Here is a 20,112-nt window from a genome sequence, read left to right on the forward strand (position 1 = left end):
AATATATAATAAATATATAATAAATATAATTATAATCGAAATGCTTAGGGGCCTAATTTAAATCTTAAAAATTGTATAACAGAATGAAATTAATAATGGTTAAATCAGTGGTTTCAGTAAAGATAATGAAATTCCTCAAATATATTAAAATTACAATTTTATAATTTTAAGCATGAGTTGAGTCTTAAAATTTTTAGTTCATTATATAAAAAGGTCAGAATTATTTCAAATATCATACAAGTTGTATCATTTTTCCAATTCGAAGTATTTCAAAATTGTAAATTGAATAATTTCATATTTTACTCAATAAGCTTTTAGCTAAAAGTTTTCAACTTAGAATTTTTTTAAACTGCAATTTTTCAAAATTAATCAACGTTGAGAACTATATCATTTAAAAATATATGAATTTTATAGATATATTTATGGTTATTTAGTGTAAATCTACATACTCTTTCATTTATTGCAATGCAATTTTATCTGTTTACTGACTGTTCGGCTTAGTCCGTTCTGTCTTTGGTTTTTTTTTTTTTTTTTTAGTACAAACGCCTTGGCAGAATAATCTTTTTGTTATGAGGTACCGAAATGTTCATTTTCTTCTACAGTCCTCGAATTTCTTACAGCATCTATCGTCGACTTTGTTTAGGGTCTCAATAATAAATTACATTTTTTCTGCTTTATTTTCATCAGCAATTACGAGATTTTCATCTTCGTTATCTAAGAAATTTTCTTCTTCGTTATCTTGCGGTGTGACATTCGAAATTTGTAGAAAAAAACTCAAATGCATAGCAAAAAGTCTTATCTTAATTTAGGCCAATAAAACTTCAAAAATATTCAGACGTTTCCAAAATATGACAATAAATATCCAAGTGAAAATTGCCGAAGGTAGTGTACAGTAGGAGGGGTCGAAAAAGTTTTTTTTTTCGAAAATGTTGGCGGCCCACAAGTTTGCCGATGCCTTTTGATCTGAAACGGTTAAATACCAAGTTTGGTTTAAAAATATTAATATTTAGGACAAGCCCCAGATTATTAAATTATTGATATGTATCGTAAGTTGGCTATGTATCTCCTATAATCCTGTATGTTCTGTTTGCAGTCATAATGGGTATAGAAATAATAAAATTTATTCAGTATACAGCAGAAAAGATGTTCCACATGCTGAGAGGAAAACAGGGGATTCGGTCCTTTTTTACCCTCTTTTGTTAATATCACCATAAAAACGTATTTTTTCTACATAACTCTATTTTAAAAGTAGTTTTTTTGTTAATTACTATTTAATCATATAATACAATGATTAATCAAAATAATAATGAATAATAATGAATAATAAAATGATAAAATGATGAACCCTTTTCTTTGCGTGCAAGAAAAAGGGCCTGGAGTTGCGTCGCTTCATCGTGCCGAAAATTCAATTTATTACCAAAGAATACATTGAGATGTTTTCGTGGAGGGGAAAAAAGTGAGTGAACATCACCGAGCCGCCTCTCACTGCACATCAAGCGGAAGAAAACCTGCAGCAATTAGCCGTTACAGGGACTTTACCACAAGTTCTAAGTGACCTACCTTGCCATTTACAGGCCGTAGAGTGCCTCGGGAAGGCAGTAACGAGGGCTTCAGGGAGTGTCGTTGATGAAGCAGCCCGCCACAAAACCATCTTCAGAAAACTGCGCTCCCGTCAACTGATACCGGCTTTAAAAAGCAAACAAGATTTTGCGGTGGCCTAAGTGGTAAGAAACAATGGGCCAAATACATGAAACAAAACTTTATTTTTGTAACATCTTTGTAATTAATAATAATTATTATCATTTTATTATTTTATTAAATAGTAATTAAAAAATAAAAACTACTTTTCAAATACAGTTAGATAGAAAAAATTAGTTTTTACGAAGATATTGGAAAAAAGTGCAAAAATGGACCAATCCCAGGCATTTGGTCCCTTGTTTTTTTTCAGAAGTTGAAAAAAAGTAAAGGTAGCCGGTGACTGACGTAAAAATACCTAATAACTACACTGTTAAAAATGTTTCGAATTCTACAACACATCTATGAGTATTCTACAATGCATGCGTAAGGTAAAATTGCAACCATGCTATTAGAATGACGAAATTGTAATACATGTATTGTAAGTGTTGTAAATCATGAAGTCATCGTCCAGCATTCGAATACATGTATTAGAGCGTTTGTAAGGCGAAAATTGTGCACAAAGAAATGAATGAATTAATAGAATTCAAGGAATTCACGGAGTTCACCGAATTCAAGGATTTCTTGGTATTCACGAAATTTATTAAATTCTCAAAATTCATAACATTCATGGAATTCATAGATTTCCTGGAAATGAAGGAATTTATTAAGTTCACAGAAGTCACGGAATTTACAGAATTCATGAAACTAAAGAAAATCGCGAAATTTATGGAGTTCAAGGAATTTATGGAATACCAGAAATTAACGAAATTAAAGGGAATCAAGGAATTCAAGAAATTCATAAAAAACATGGAATTTGCGGAATTCATAAAATTAAAGGAAATTGAGAAATTTATGGCATTCGTGAAGTTCACGGAAATAATGGAATTCAAGATATGCAAGGAATTTGCGAAATTCATTTGATTCGCGGAATTCATGAAATTCAATGAATTAAAGGAATTTATGGAATTCATTTAACTGAAGGAATCTGAAAAATTCACTGAAATCAAGGAATTCACGGAATTTATTGAAATTATGGAATTTACGGGATTCACGAAATCCACGGAATTCATGGAATTTCCGGAATTCACGGTATACACTTAATTTGTATAACTTAATGAATTCACAGACGCTTCATTTACGGGATTCACGAATTTCACGAAATTTAAGGATTTCGTGGGATTGGCTGTAATCACGGCATTTACGGAATTCAAGGAAATCACGGAATTCATGTAACTCCCGGAATTAATGAAATTCATGAAATTCAAGGAATTCGCGGAATTATTGAAATTCAAGGAATTCTTGGATTTCCATGAATTCCATACATTTCGTGAATTCCGTGATTTCATACAATTTCATTAACTCGTTGAATTTGATCAATTTCTTAAATTTCGTAAATTCTACTATTTACTTGAATCTCGGGAATTAGTTAATTTACGTGAATTTCCTAAATTTCATGAATTCCTTGAAATCCATGAATTTCGCGATTTCCATAAATTCCATGAATTTCTTGATTTCCGTAAATTTTTTTGATTCCGTGAATTCCTTCGATTTATAAATTGCGTGAATTCCGTAAATTAGGCGATTCTCGTGAGTTCCGTGAATTGCATGAATTCTGTAAATTTCTTTAACTATTTGAATTCCGTAAATTCCATGAATACCTTCAATTCCTTAAATTCTATCAATTCTATGAATCTCGTGAATTCCTTGTATTCCGTGCAAGGCGTGAATTACTCAAATTCCGTAACTTCCGCTAACTGAAAAAATTCTATGAATTCCGTGATTCCCATTGACTCCATGAAATCCGTGAATTCCGATCGTTATATGAATTCAGTGAATTCGTCGAATTCAGTCAATTCTGTTTATTCCACGAATTACTTAAAATCTATGAATTCCTTAAATTCCATAAATACGCGCGTTATACATTATACATTAACAAAAGTTTTGGCTCCGTCAGAAAATTTCTTTTTTTCTTGCCAGGAATAAGTATTCTTAGAAATGATTTACATTTGCTGTTGTTGTAATTTTTCGCTCCAACAGGTGTCGAGATATCCAGCTAATAAATAGACTTATATTATAAAATTCCAATACATGTAAGGTAGCATAACAATGCCAAAATTTTGAAACTATGTACAACATTGAATATTACAGCGTCACCTTACGTTTCGGAAATAAACTTCCAATACATGTGGTGGAAGTTTTCAACATAAATTTTTAACAGTGTAACTTCCATTTCAAATTGGGGGAAAATCAACAGTCCGTGGAACTAAAGCTCTGGCAGGACTACACGTAGAACCACACTCTGCTAGATATCATTTCCTTTTTTTGCCTTTGGATGTGGCACCTCTTTTCTGCCTAAATTTATTTTAGAGTTGTGACTTTATTGGTTTTTGGACGTTTTTTATTAAACAAGCTGTATACTGAATAAACTTCATTATTTCTATACCCCGAACAGAACATATACGATGATAGAAGATACGTAGCTAACTTACGGCACATTTCAATAATTAAAATATCTGGGGCTTGCCCTAAATATTCATATTTTTAACCAAACTTGGTATTCCATCGTTTTAGACCAAAAGGCATCGAAAAACGTCTGGGCCGCTAAGATTTTGGGAAAAAATACTTTTTTTTTTATTTAAGCAATTTAACCCATAAAGGATTATTATGCCAAAAAATACTTTTTCGCCCCCCCCCCCTCTAGTGTACACCTTGCAATAAATTGAACAATCTACAATATGTAAGGTAATTTTCGTTTAATTTTTCGCGCTTATTCTCAATACCACCTGAATTTTTGGCAAGAGGCCTATAACAGCGATTCCCGCCTTGTTTTAAAAAGTAAATTCTCAGCAGATGATCAAATGAGGCGCAATCACCCTATAATACTTTAATTTGAGTTATCACGTAATGCGTAAGATAGAATTGCGCGGGCCTGCAATTAATATAAGAGAGTTTCATGCGACGAGAAGCTCATAAGTAAATTGACGAGTGTCCTGATCACCGCTCTTTCTAATTTAGCGGTCTTTCTTTAACGCCGCGCCGTGTGCCGAGTTCTGTTTCTGCAATTATTAAAATCGTGATGTGATATATCGCCAGGTATGAATCTACAAAAAAGAATCTGGTAAAAGTTTAGTGCGATTATCATTTAAAAAATTCCATTTGCAAAATTGTCTTGCAGCGGCGTTTTTATCGGTTTCAATGCTGAAGAATAAAAATTAACATCTTGGCTCAAGCGAACACCAATTCTCTTTTCGAATAAATAGAAAAGACAAATAGAGAAATATTTCATCGAAATGATCTATCAGGGTATGATTTTTTTTTCTTAAACTCGTGAATTTATAATATCCATCAATTTTTAGGATATTATAATGTATGTATTGTGTTCCATTTTTTAATATTTTGTCGTCTTAATTAAAATTGGATCTGTTATTGTGTGAAAACTTATACTGTGACAAGGAAGTTTGTGTCGTAGTATGATTGTTATATGAATGAACCTCGTTTAATTTTGATTCATATAATAGTCGTAATCTAAGCCAGATCTCTGCGTTATATTTTATATTTTTAAACAGAATTGTGTTCGATCATTTATTTGAAGTATTTTACTAATTTTAAATAAACTGGGGCTCAATTTTATTGATAAATTTATTTATTCTTTTATTTCATCAACAAAATTTTATTATTTGCATTTAAAGGTTCAGTTTCTTCTATTTATTTTGCGAGTTAATTTCATATTTCAAAACTAATTCTAGAATGAAATAAAACTTTCTAACAATATTTTGCGATTACTTCATAAAATTATATTTTTAAATAATAAAATAAAATTAGATTGTTATAGATAAATTGAACAATCTCCAATAAATTATGAAAACTGAAAAAAATTTTCATTGAATCAAGTAGGCTAATTTACTTGGCTGATTTTACTTGAAAGAAGCAAGTATTTTCTTTTTACAAGGGACCGATTTTCTTAAATAAAGACAATAATAGAATCAGGACAACTATTTGAATCAAGTATATATTTACTCTAAGCAAAAAACTATTGAATTAATTTGTTTCATTATACTTATTTGCGTGAAGTTTAATAAAATATTGAATTAAGAATATTATATTCTCATGATAAGTAACTAAAACTCTAATAAAATTCTTGATTCAAGTAAATTCATATACTTATTTTGACTAATATTTTAATTGAAACAATGTTCATGTTCTTGAGACGAGAAAATGAATGTATTCAGTGAAGAAATAATTTATCTTAAAATAATGCTTGAATATTTTCCTTCAAATAATTATTTATTTGAAACGAATGTCAGATTTACTTTGAAGATACCTGTGTCATCAAAATAGAACCATATCAGACTTTTTAATATAAAAACTGTAGATTTGATACAATAGACATAGCACAAATAATATGAAAATTAATATATTAGTATAAATTAATTTACTTCTTACTGCAAAAGTATCTTATTAAGTTGACATGATATGAAGTTGGTTCTCTTCGCCGCTAACAATTATTTTGAAATTCAATAATATTTATAAAATTCAAAACATTGGTGCACACAATAAATTTTATTTATGCAAATGTAGATAGGAATTTGCAACTTTGATAAACTACAAACTTTACGCTGACACAAAAATCAAATCACTCATAAAAATATTTTAAAAATTATAAGTTTATTGCGTCCGTAAGTTTTTGTGGGTAAGAATTAAAAATTTTCAAATAGATTTAAAAAAAGTGTTATTAATTTTGAAATAATTATGCAAGAGTCAAAAGTAATTTCATTCCTAAAATTATTGAAAGGTTATAAATGTACTGCGTCTATAATTTTTTCGCTGATTATTTGTATGTATTAATCTACTTAAAATTAAATCATTTCGAATTTTTTTAACTGTGAAACATTTTCGTAAATAATAAAAAATAAATATATGATAGCATAAAATAAAGTTATAAGTTTTAAAAAATGCTTCAAAATACAATTATTACATTTTCTTGATAATTTAAAAAATGTTTTGCGTTTATAAAGAAAAATATTTAAGGAAAAGAATTCAATAACATTTTTAAAAAGTTTATTAACAATGCATTTCATTTTATGAAAGAATAATTAAAAAATTGACAATTAGAATTTTTTCAAATAAAAGAATTGAGAATGCAAGGAGGAAGCAAATAAATATTTTCCATACGACCACCGTGAGACCCTATCACCTTTAACATGCAAGTTCTTACACCAAACGTTTCTTTACAGAAATCTTTTTTCTTCTGATTTCGAAGTATTTTATACTTGAAATAAAAATAACATATCGAGCACGTTTTTAAATGGGTAATATTTAAACTAGCGATCAATTCTTTCTTACATATTTTAAATTATTTTTGTTTGGAATTGTTATTTTAAATTAAAAACTGAATTAAAAAGTACCATAAAAGAATTAAATAAATCGAAAACTGTGCGTTTTACAGAGGTTTTTAAAAATCAGAAAATATTTATTTGTCACTGAGGTTATCAAAGCATTTTTCAACTCAAAAGTTATTAACTTTTTATAAGCTTTAGATCGTTTTTAAGCGGATTACATTTTTAAAGAAAAAAGTATTGAGAGCTTTGTAAAATAAGTGAAGTTAACTTATTTTTTGCATATTTTAAATTGATGTTTTAGGAAAGCAATTCCATATTTAAATCTTAGTAAACAATGTATGATCAAAGCATTCGATAAATTAAAAACTTTGTGGTTTATGTAAATTTTCGTATAGCAGAACATTCTTTTATGTCATTGATGTTATTAAAAAATTTTTGTACACGCAACTTTTCTTTATTATTCATTATCTTTGGGTCGTTTTTAAGCGTTTTAAATATTTAAAAACAACAAGTGTTAAGTCCCTTGTTAAATAAGTGAAACTCACTTCGCCTTTTCACATATTTTATATTATTGTTTAAGAAATTTTATTTTTCATTAAAAATTGAGTAAGAGAGTATTCTATACAATAAAAGAGTTGGATAAATTGAAAACTGCGCATTTTATGGAGAAGTTTTCTTTATTTTTTATTACTTTTAGATATTTTATAACATTTTAAAATATATTAAGAAAACAAAAGCATAAAGCCTTTCTTGAAATAAGTAAAATTCAATTTTAAAATTTTTATAAATAAAAAATGGTATATTAAAGTCTCTCGAAAATGTTTAAGTGTCATCAGAAAGACGTTTTCTTAAAAGAAACATTGAGTTCCACAACGTTCAGTCCAAGTGCTTCGATAGCGAAGTCGGTAGAGCGCGCGGTTAGGACACTACTTTATAGGTAGTTTAGGTAGGGTTCGAATCCTCGTAGAGTGCGATTTTTCAAAGAGATTAAGCGTGCGATTATATTATTAAGTAACGGTGTGCGAAAATTACGTGTTTCAATAATTTAAAAAATGAATATTATATAACAATAATTGAGAAAATAATTTTTTTTTTCATTGAGAAATATTGTTCAGTTGAGGCTCATTCTATTGATCCCATCCTTCATATTCTTATATTAAGAAAATATATTCTTGAAGGGTATCAGAAATGATTTCTTGAAAGTGAACTATGTTCTGCATTTGAATACATCTCTGTATGAAGTAACACAATAAAGTTTTAGAATAATAAAGTGCGATATTCTATCTAAGAATACATTTTCTCAGATTAAGAAAATGTACGCTTACTCCAAGCATACGGTAGCAAGTATTTATTTATTTGGAATAAACTCATATTCTATCGTCCCCATTCGTACCTGCGATTTACTTGATTCAAGAACAATTTTTTTTTAGTGTGAGAAAATTTCTCGAAAAACTTTGTTCTATACAATTACACAACACAATTAGATTTATGTAACTAGTTTGTAGGAAATAAATTTTTTTTAATTCTCAAAAAAACTTTCTTCTATAAAATTATTTATTATCTTTATAATAACGAACTTACCCGTTTGACCTTTCTATATATACACAGTAAAAAGAAAGCCTCAAAGTTCGCTAATATAGCGACAGAGTTTAAGGTGCACAGTAAAAGGAAAACCTTAAAGTCCGCCTATATAGCGACGGAATTTAAGGTGTGATCAAAAGAAGAACTCGGCGCCGAAAATTCAGCATTAGCCTAAGAACTTAAGTCCGCACGCTTTGCTGAATAAAGTACACCTTCTTTTATTGCAAAGTAAGATTTAACGGAGACATTCAGGTAGTCATGGCATCACAGTACGGCGATCGAGATGAATTTTCGTATTGAGTGGACTGACTTTAAAAAAGTAAATGCGAGTTCCGCCCGCATTTGATGAAATTTATCTCTACTGCTACAGACTTTCTGCTATTACACACTTAATATGACAAATTTTTATCAGTCATGCGGCATTGAATTGTCATGGCATCGCAAACATTGAATCGAAACATAGAAAAAAAATTGTGTAGAGGCTTCAATATTGCAATATTAATAATATATTATATTCTATAATAATTTTAATCTAATAATATATATAATAATATAATAAGAAATCTAATTAATAATATTATATAATAATAATATTAATTATAGCAACATTTTAAAAAGCTAAAACAAAGTGTTGTGTTTATAGAAGAAGATACATAGATTAACGAAATAGATTAAAGTAAAGCCAGTTTCAGACAAGCAGTTAGTAAAGGCGGATTTTAAATTGAAATCCCAAATGAAATGAGCGGGAAAATGAATCAAAATAAAAAATTGATTAACTTTTTATACAAAGTTTGTAGACAAATATGTTATAAAATACTTGGTGAATTTGATTAATAGTTAATATTTCAGTTTTTAAATGAATGGAAATGGGCTTCCGTTTCCGGTACCGATCGCGAAAGAACTCTTTTTTTCCAAGTGGTGTATTTTTGACTTTGGTGAAGGAAATAAGGGTGAGTGGATGCAGAAAAGGCAGAAAGTGCGGAGATCGAGTGTAAAAGAAGAAAGGTGAGTGAAGGAAAAAGTGTAAAGGGTGAAAGTGAAACCTGAAAATTTGGAGCGTGTGAAGTATTTGAGGTTAGGAGTGAAAAAATAGTTGCTTGTCAGGGGGACAAGAGGTAGGAAATAAAGGCGGGAAACGTCACGGAGCTTTCGGTAAGGTAGGATGCCGACGACGCGAAGTCCACAAACTGGCGCCAGAGGGCAAAAGTTACTGGACGATCGCGCAGAGCAGAAAAACGTAGTGCCTGCAACAGCTGACGTTGCTGAAAGCATTGGAAGTGGGGGGGGGGGGGGGGGGGGGGGGGGGGGGGGGGGGGGGGGGGGGGGGGGGGGGGGGGGTGACGTTGATCGCAGTGACAGCAGCGGTGATGAAAGTACCGAGAAGACGACCCGGGTGGAGAGGCAAGTGGACTCAGGTACGGCCAAGCAACGTGGAAGGCCCTCAAATTTACAGCGCCTTAAAAAGCTAGGCAACGCGGGTTCGAACAGAAGTCTGGACGAATGGCAAAAAAAGGCAAGCGTGACTAGCAGTGAAGGGGCGGAAAAAAGGAAAAGAGTGGTTGGGGAAGATGAGGTAGAAAGGGAACAGCATAACAAGAGAGTTATAATTAAAAGGAAAACATCAGAGAGAGATTGGGGGGATGGGGGGATGTTTGAAAAATTAGAAGCTCTCATTAAAGTGTTCAGAGGGGAAACAAGAAAAAGTTTGGACGATATGAATAGGGATATAAATAGGCAGGGAAATGATGTAAGGGGGAAGTGAAAAAGGTCAAAGAAAAATGGGAAGAATGGGATAAATGTTGGAAGGAGGAGAAAGACAAGGTTTGGGGTAAGCTACAGAGCATTGAGAATACACAGAGAGAGGTTGGCGAACAGAGATCTAGAAAAATAAATCAGTTGGAAGAACGGGTGGCCAGTCTAGAAATTAGGTATGAGCATATGAGGGAAAAGACAGAAAATGAGGAAATAGTTAAAGGGAATGAAAAAAACGCCCGAAGTGAGAGTGAAAGTTTGAAGAGAAGACTCAGTGACATTGAAAGAAGATTAGAAGGGGAAGAAAGGGCAAAGAGGAAAAATAACATAGTACTTAAGGGATTAAAAGTGGAAAGTGAAACAGGAGAAGTGGAAATAACAAATCTTTTGCGAGATATTAGAGTGCAGGTAAGGGTAGGAGGAGTCAAGAGAATAGGAGGGACAAAGGGAGGAAAAGAAGGAATGTTTCTAGTAAAAGTGGGGAGGGAGGAGGAGAAAAAGAAAATTATGGAGGGAAAATAATTATTGAGAGAAAGAAGGGAAAGAATTGAAGAAGATCTGACATGGAGGGAGAGGAAAAGGAGATGGCAAATAGAGAAGAGGGCTTGGTTAGAGAGGAAAAGGGGCCATATGGTGTGGATAGGGAGAGACAGGTTATGGATAAATGGGGAGGAATGGTGCTGGGATGAGGAATTAGAAGAATTAAGGAAAAAAAGAAAAAAGTCTTGCGAAAGGTAGGGGGAAGGGAGACGAAAAAGAGTCTACAAATAAATCAAAGGGGTTTCCAAACGGCAAAGGGGAAACAAATTGAACAGGGAAGGGAAGAGAGAAACGTGAAAATAGCTTTCTGGAAGGTGTCAGGTTTGAAGAACAAGAATAAAGGATTTTGGGAGGAGTTAGAAAAGTGGGATGTGATTATGATGAGTGAAACTTGGGTAGATGAGAATGATTGGAAGAGAATAAAAAAGTTGTTACCGAAAGGTTATGTGTGCACAATGCAAGAAGCAAGAAAAGAACACGTTAAAGGAAGAGGGATGAGCCGCATGGTATCAGGGGTGAAAAAAGAATTAGAAGTAAAAGGGAGAAACGATGGGGACATGGAGGAAAAGGATGGAACAATGATAAGAAAAATTATAATTGGGAAAGTAGAAATAGCGGTGATGTGTGTATACAGAAGAAGAGGGGAAGAGGCAGTTTGGAGAGTAATAAGGAGGTGGATGGAGTAAAAGAAGGAAGAATTGGTTTTGATAGGAGGGGACTTAAATGCATGGACTGGCGAACAAGGGGGAGGGTCATGGGATGAAGAAAAGGAGGCATTTATAAGGAACTCCAAACATAGAGAGACGGACAGGGAGGGGAGGAAGTTACTAGGCATGATAGGAGAAACAGGATGGTTTATATGCAATGGCAATATAATAGGAGATGAGGAAGGGGAGATTCACATTCATAGGAAATGGAGCAACAGTAATAGACTGAGGTGGGTAATGGGGGTTAGCTGGAGTTGCCCAGGATATATGTTAAAAGAAGAGTTAGGAAGAAAAAATATGATTACTAGACAAATTAAGAGAGCCTAGAGGTTTGAAGAGAAGCTAAAAAGGGGTGAGGGAAGTAGAATTGCACAAGCATATTTTGGCGAAATTCGGAACAATGAAGCGAGAGGTAATGTGGGAAATTCAAAATGGGAGGAAGAAAGGAGAAAAATGAGAAGGGTGTGTAATATTCGAGAAGGGGTTATGGAGTGGCAGGACATAGAGTTAGAGCTATTGGTTAAACAAGGAGAAGAGGGATGGACAAATAATATAGATTCAAGGTACAATAGATGGTATATGATGGTCAAAGGGTTGACGGAACCAAAATATCTGCAAAAAATAAAAAAGGAAGAAAAATGGAGTAGGTTTGTACGGTTTAGAATGGGAGAAGGAGTGAGAGCATGCAGATATTGGATGGATGAAGAGGAGAATTAATGCAGAGTATGTGGATACGAAATGGAGTCATGGGCACATGTATTAGAGAGATTTACAGGAGAGGAAGAGGGACAGTTGAGTGTGGATGAGTGTGTAAGATGGATCTTTGATGGTAGTGGACAGGGAGTGATGTGGATAAAGAAATTGGAAGAAGTAAGGGAAAGCAAGGGAAAGCAAGGGAGTAGGGCAGAGCCAAACGGGTGATCCTGAAAATGGAGAGTAAAAAACGAAAATTGTTTTCAATATCGTGGAAAATGCATTTTTTTATGACAAGAGGAAACGGAATGAGTATTGTTTTCACGAGCTAAAATTTTAATATTTTGCATTAAAAATAATAATAGTGATCAAATGGCCATGCATGTTACCTCTAATTTTTTTTTAGGTTGCAATTCAATGTTTCAATTCATTTACGTTTCTTAAAGAATAACGAAGAATTGAAACTTTTTTTTGATATCTCAATATTGCTTCTGATAAAAAAATTTGTACCAATTTGATAAATATAAATTCTGAAATTTTGTACCAGCTTATAACTTTTAATTACATTCGACATAGGTTAGATTTACCTTTGGAGAAGGCCTGCAATGATAGGTCGAAACGTACGTTGGTTTAAATGACAAATAAATTATGATTCTTTGATATCTAAAACCATTGCTTTTTACTGGACAGTATGAACAAATTAATTAATTATATTAAAAGAATAACTTCGTTAATTATATTTTTGTTGAGAAGTATAATCTTTCTTGTTTCAAAATTTAACTACTTGTTTGAAAGTGAAACTACTTTTGAACAATTTATTTATTTTGAAGATTTATGATTTTAGTTGAAAATTCATCGGTTTGATCGAAAATGTAACCAGTTTGTAAAAGATTTGATCTTATTGACTGAGAATTAAATCTTTGAACAGAAAATTTGGCTAGTTTCTTTTTGGTTAAAAGTGTAACTGTTTAGTTTAAACTTCATGCCTTTTTTTTAAAGTTCTTCTTTGGTAAAAAATTAATTTTCTTGGTGTAAAATTCATCCTTTTTGGTTAAAACTTCAAATGGTTGCTTCCAAATTAATCAGTTGATATCCGTCAAATTACGTAAAACCTGATGATTGATGATATACTTTAAATATCTTAAAACATTTGAAGCCCTATGAAATCCTTGAAAATCTTTTTTAATATCCTAAAATCTTTTAAATCCTATGAAATCCTTTCAAATCTTTCGAAATTTGTGGAGGTTTTGAAACAACATATCAACCTAAATATCTTAAATTATATTCAAATTTTTAAAATCCTATGAAATCCCTTTATTTTCGTGAAAAATGAACGCAAAGATTTGGAAAACGGAAGATTTTAAATTTTTTTAGGAATTTCAAGGAATTCCAGAGAATTTTTATGGATTTTAAGCGATTTCGTTAGATTTCATAAACATTGTAAAGCATTTCAAAGATTTCTACATATATGATAAGCTTCTAAGGGATTCCAAAGGATGTTAAAAAATTCCCAGGGTTTTTCACGGATTTCGATGATTTTTCAATAATGTTAAGGGTTTTAAAAATATAACAACTAATTTGAGAAGAATTCATCGGTTTCTAAGAGATCAAAAAATATTTCCACAAATCTCAAGGATTTTTGGAATATTTGAAGGGAGTTTAGAGGATTTTAAATATTTCCAAACGTTTCCGGAGATTTTAAAGAATTCCAAAAGATTTTAATAGATTTAAACCATTTGAAGGGATTTTAAAGAATTCTTTAGGATGCCCACAGATTTCAAGACATTTTGAGTAAACTTTGTAAAACAAATTAAATTAAATTTGAACGATTTCTTGCGATTTGAAAAATTGTAAGGCGTTTTCAAGATTTTAAGTAATTTAACAATATTAAACGATTTCAAATATTTTAATTTCTGAGAACTTCTATAGATTTTATGAAATTTTGTCAGATTTCAATGGACATCAACAATTCAAGGAAAGAATATTAAAATATTTAGGACCCCCAATTATTTTTAAGATTTTAGGGAAGTTTTCAAATATTAATAGAGTTCAACAGATTTTAACAGATTCCACATATTTCGAGGAATTTTAAATTATTTCTAAAAATTTCATAAGATTCAAAGGATTTTATTAAATATTCAGGACTTTCAAACATTTATTGAGATTAAAAATTTTTTTTAAGCAAACTCAATAAATAAGTTTAATTCAATTTACATTAAAGGTGTTTCAAACGATTTATACTTTACGGAATAAATTCATGTGAAATTGGCCCCTCACTTTTATCATTTCAATTTTTTTAGAGTTCTGGCTAGATTTAGCATAGTTCCAGAGTTCCTGATACTTATTGAAAATAGTTCCCAAACATAGTAAGACCAAAAAAAAATTTTCAAAAAATAGAGCTTGCCTCCCAATTTATAAAAATTAACTTTTTCTTTAATATTCCTGTAGTTCCAAAAAAGTTCTAGAGTTCTACCACAAAATAATTTCAAACAAGTTGAAAACTCGAAAGTTACATAATTTTGAAAATTCCAAAATTTCAGAGAAATTTTTCGAAACAGTTCCAGGAGTTTTGCCCAGAGTTCTGGTAGCCCATTGAAGAGTTCTACAAAATAGTGTAATAACATTTTTCGATAAATTTAAAATCCGACAACCTACAACACGTTACACATATCTAAAAATGTCGAAATTCAAAATTTTTAGACCTCCAGGAGTTCTGATCAGAGTTCCGGCAGCCCATTGAATAGTTTCAAAAAAAGTCTAATAACATTTTTTGATAAACTGGAAATCCAAAAACATTTAACACTTTACACATATTCAACATTTTTTAGAATTTCAGGAGTTCTGATCACAGTTCTGGTAGCCCCCTGAATAGTTCTACAAAAAAGTCTAATAACATTTTTCGATAAACTGAAAATCTAAAAACCTGAAACAATTTAAACAGACCCAAAAATTTAAAAATTCAAAACATTCAATTACAGGAGTTCTGATCAGAGGTCTGGTAGCCCCCATAATAGTTCTTCAAAAAAGTCTAATAACGTTTTTCGATAAACTCGAAATCCAAATACCTACAACTCTTTACACATACCCAAACATGTTTAAATTAAAAATTTTGAGAATTCCAGGGTTTCTGATAAGATTTCTGATAGTCCCCTGAATATTTCTGCAAAAAAGCCTCATAACATTTTTCGATAAACTTACAATCCAAATACCTAGGTAGTCCCTTGAGGAGTTTTACAAAAAATTCTAATTTTTAGGTTTATATAAAGTGTTGTAGGTTTTTTGGATTTTAAGTTTATCAAAAAATGTTTTCAGACTTTTTTGTAGAACGATTCCATAGGCTACCAGAACTCGGATCAGAACTCCTGGAACTCTCAACATTTTGAATTTCGAAATTTTTGGTCATGTGTGAAGAGTTGTAAACAGTTGGATTTCGAGTTGGTCTAAAAGTGTTATTAAGCTTTTTTGTAGAACTATTATGGGGGCTACTAGACCTCCAATCAAAACTACTGCAATTCTCAAAGTTTGAATTAAAAAATTTTTGGGTACCTTTAAAGTGTCACATGTTTTTGGATTTTAAGTGTATCGAAAAATGTCTGTAGACTTTTTTGTATAACTATTCAGGTGGCTATCAGAACTCCTTGAATTCCCAAAATGTTGAATTTCAAAATTTTTGGACACGTAAAGTTTTGTAGGTTTTTGGAGTTTGAGTTTATGGTAAGATGTTATTATACATTTAGTGAAACTCTTCAAAGGGGTTACCAGGACTATGATCAAAATTCCTGGAACTCTTTCAACAAATTTCTCTGAAGTTTTGGGATTTTCAAAATTGTGTAACTTTCGAGTTTTCAAGTTTTTTCGAAATTATTTCGTTGTAGAATTTTAGAACTCCAATTTAAAAAAATCCATTTTTAGAGTATTTATACACCCGAACTATTTCTAAAAGTTTTCAGAAACTGTAGAACGATTGAAACGGATGTCAGAACTCTAAAAAAAATTCGAAACTTTGAAATTGAGGGGCCCAGTTGACAAGCATGTTGATTTTAATTAAAATTTTAGAGACTTTGAAGATAATATACAGATTTTGACTGTGTAAAGATTATTTGTGCAGAATCGTTATTTTTATGTACTTTTATATTAGACTTATAACACAAAAAAAAAACAGAAGATAAACTTCACATCGATTTCCGATAAAAGATTCGCTGCAACATAAATTAACTTTACAAAATAAACTTTAACCAAATATCAGTTAAACTTTCTTTTGTTTTTCGATGATAACACATGTTTTTTGAAAAACGCGAAGTCGCCTGAATAAAACTTTATGCCACTAAAAAATTTTTTGCAACAAATTTTATCATTACTTTATTCTGTGAGTAGTCTAAAGAAAACTGTTCCTTTGTAGTTTATTTACGTTTTACAATAATTCCTTCATCTTTTTTATATTATTCATTCTAATTATGATTATCTTATAATTTTTGGTACATGAATGATTTCCTATAATTAATAGAATCTTTTGCATTCTCATGCAATATTTTGCAATCTCATGCAATATTTTGCAATCCCATGCAATATTTTGCATTCTTTTGCAATTCGATGCAATCTTGCAATTGTATGACTTTAAAAAAAATGTTGACGACCGGGATATAGACCAGACACTTATTTTTGTTTTTGGAGGATGCTCTAAAATATTTATATTAATATTGTGACTGCTAAATAATAATCTTATAACGCGCATTGCGCGCGTATCAAGACTTCCAATATAAAATTGATTAGAAATTGATCAATTCAATTAGTCATAGCTCTCTATATGCATAAAGTTTTCTGACACCGCCTCCTCCCGATCACTTATCTGGATCTACACCTGCGCTTAAATAAAATGTGTACCTAAATCATGTAAAAACTTTTGATGGGAAAAGTTGTCTAACTCATATTACAGCATAAAATTTCCAGCAATTTACTTCTATTTGATCAAAGCTTCCACGTTTTCCAACTTATTACTCACCTATTAGGAGAGCAAGAATTTTGCATTCATATTTGTGGTATGTCGAGAGAGCCACGTCTCTGCATTTTTGTCCACAAAAAGCCACGCTACTACACTCGGGGCAGCCAACTGGAGCTCTTAACCTGAGGGTAGAAAACATTTTTTACTTCCCTTTTTATGATCTTTCTTTACAATAAACTGCGTTTAAATACTCGTATCAAGAAAGACAGATCAAATATTTAAATTTTTAAATTCTCATAATTTATTATTGAGAAAGTATTAGAATCGTCCAAAATTTCACACTTCAGTATTTCAATGGATCTACATGTTTTGAGGCTCCCTAGAATTGAAAATCAAGTTTTCCTTATGTCGTCTGTCCGTCTGTATTTATGTATGTCCGTAAACATGATAACCCTTCAAAAAATTAAGGGATCAAATCGATCTTTGTCACACTTTTTTTGGGCCTAAAAAAACGAGTTTGTTCACTAGTATGATCCTTAAACAACGGTTATGGTTTTATTCATACAAAATTTGGTAAAATCAAATATTTTAATCTAACACCAAAGAATGACAAACGCGTAAAAAAAGTTCAAGGGAAGAATTGAAGTTTTTCAAAATTGTGCATGCAAAATGAAAAAGACAAAAATTCTAATTTTAAGCCTACCATTGTTTAATAGGACCTAACATTTTGGTTTTATTTTTAAAAATACTATGGAAAAGATTCAAATTTTGAGCCAAGCGACGTGAAATATGGAGAAAAGTCTCAAGGAGGAATTAAAGCTTTTGAAAAGTCCTAAAAAAATTTCATAGCCTTTTTTTGATATGATTTGTCATTTCGGTTTTATTTGTCGAAAATAATATAAAAGGAAATCGAAAATGCAAATTTTAAGCCAAGGGACGTGAGACAAGGAAAAAAGTTTTCAGGAGAAATTTCAGATTTGAACAAGTTCTATACAATTTTCTGAAACAACTTTTTGAAAGTATGTTATTCGGATTTTATTTATTGAAAATAATATAAAATTCAAATTTTGAACCAAACGAAGTAAGATACGGAAACACGCTCTAAGGAGGAATTACACCTTTTAAAGAGTTCCAAAAAATTTCTTCGAACATTTTATGATAGGACTTGCATTTTGGTTTTATTCACGAATAAAACGCTAAAAAAACTGAAAGTTTAAATGTTGACCTTTCATCTACTTTTCCAATAAAGGGATGTATTATTATTATTACCTTGTTAGGCTGGTTCATTTAAGTCACCTTATTTTCAAAGCTAAATTTCCAGTTTTTTAACCTAATATTTCTTAAATATTAAAAATTAACTTGAGTGCTTATTAAAAGTATCATTATTTACTCTATAAATGATAAAAATTCCTATCCATTTATCACAGGTTTCACAGTCATTCTTTTTGTGGATAATTCAACTGTTCTGTTAAAAATTCGTCTTTGACCTAAAAATTCAACAATTTGATTGAAAATTTTCTTTTTTTTCGGTTTAAAAATCCCTGTTTTTGTAAGAATTTCACCCTTTTTGGTTAAACCTGCAACTTGTTCGTTAGAAATAAATTTGATTAGGTTGAAAGATTAGGTTGGAGATTCATCGTTTTACTGCAAAATTCATTACTTTGGTTGAGAATTTACATTCTCGGGTTCAAAATTTTACTGTTTTGTAGAAAATTCTGATTTTTGGCTACAAATTCAACAATTTGCTAGAAACTCAACTACTTTAGTCGAAAGTTGAAACACTTTGTTAAAAATTAATTTTTTTAGTTGGAGATTCATCGTTTTACTACAAAATTCATTACTTTGGTTGAAAATTTACATTCTTGGGTTCAAAATTTTACTGTTTTGTAGAAAATTCTGATTTTTGGCTACAAATTCAACAATTTGCTAGAATTTCAACTACATTAGTCGAAAGTTGAAAAACTTTGCTAAAAATCAATTTTTTTAGTTGAAGATTCAACGTTTTACTGGAAAATTCGTTTCTTTGGTTGAAATATTAACTATTTTCTTTATTTTTTAAATTATTTTTTTTAAACTGAAAATTTAACTATTTTATTTTTTGCTGAACATTGATTCTTTCAGTTGAATATTCCATTACAGGTTTGAAAATTAATTTTTCTTGTAAAAAGTTGGACTTTTTCGATTGAAAATAATCCTTTCAGTTGAAAATTGAATTATTTGGTTTGAAATTAATAAATTGTTCTTGAGACTTCGTTTTTTTTTTTGTTGAGCACTGAAGTATTGCCTTGAAAATTCGTATTTTGGTTAAATTTAACTATTTCCGATTTAAAATAAAATCTTATTTGGTTCAATTATGGGCTATAATATTTTTCCTGGAAATAAATTTTTATGTTAAAAATGCAATTCATTAGTTGAAAGTTAATCTAGTTTCTTCGACATTATTGTTTATAAAGATTCATAATTTTATTTGAAAATTGAAATACTTATTTGGTTGAAAATTAGCTTTTTATTTGAAATTAAGCTTTTTAACTGTTAATTTAATTATTCCGTTTTGTGATTAAAAACGAATTTTTTTACTTTGAAATTCATCTATTTGGTCAAATATTTTGGAAATTTGTTAAAAATTCAGCTATTTGATTAGATTTTTTTTTTCATTGAAGATTGGTCATTTTTGGTAGAAAATTAATCTTGTTAGTTTAATATTTACAGTACTTGATTAAAAATGTATGTAAATTGTTAAGAATCACGGTAAACCCATGCGAGTTAATTTTACACACTTAACTGAGTAAAATCCGTGTCCCAGATTTAACTCACTTCCATGTGCGTTAACTTTTATGCACGTAAAGTGTGTTGAATTAACGCGCTTACGTGCGTTGCATTAACG

The 20,112-nt window shown here is 30.7% G+C and overlaps 2 protein-coding genes across 2 annotated transcripts in view; one reads left to right on the forward strand and one right to left on the reverse strand.

Annotated features, from left to right (window-relative positions):
• Positions 1 to 20,112, forward strand: part of LOC117175915 — a 91,952-nt gene that overhangs the window by 39,260 nt on the left and 32,580 nt on the right. The window lies entirely within an intron of this gene.
• The window catches only part of LOC117175913 (SET and MYND domain-containing protein 4-like), a 244,672-nt gene that overhangs the window by 31,268 nt on the left and 193,292 nt on the right, over positions 1 to 20,112 (reverse strand). The window contains exon 6 of the mRNA XM_033365755.1: positions 17,289 to 17,410. Coding sequence (XP_033221646.1) covers positions 17,289 to 17,410 — 122 coding nt within the window. The remainder of the gene's footprint in view (positions 1 to 17,288; positions 17,411 to 20,112) is intronic.

This window comes from Belonocnema kinseyi, chromosome 7 (assembly GCF_010883055.1).
Source record: "Belonocnema kinseyi isolate 2016_QV_RU_SX_M_011 chromosome 7, B_treatae_v1, whole genome shotgun sequence".
In the NCBI taxonomy this organism is placed as follows: domain Eukaryota; kingdom Metazoa; phylum Arthropoda; class Insecta; order Hymenoptera; family Cynipidae; genus Belonocnema; species Belonocnema kinseyi.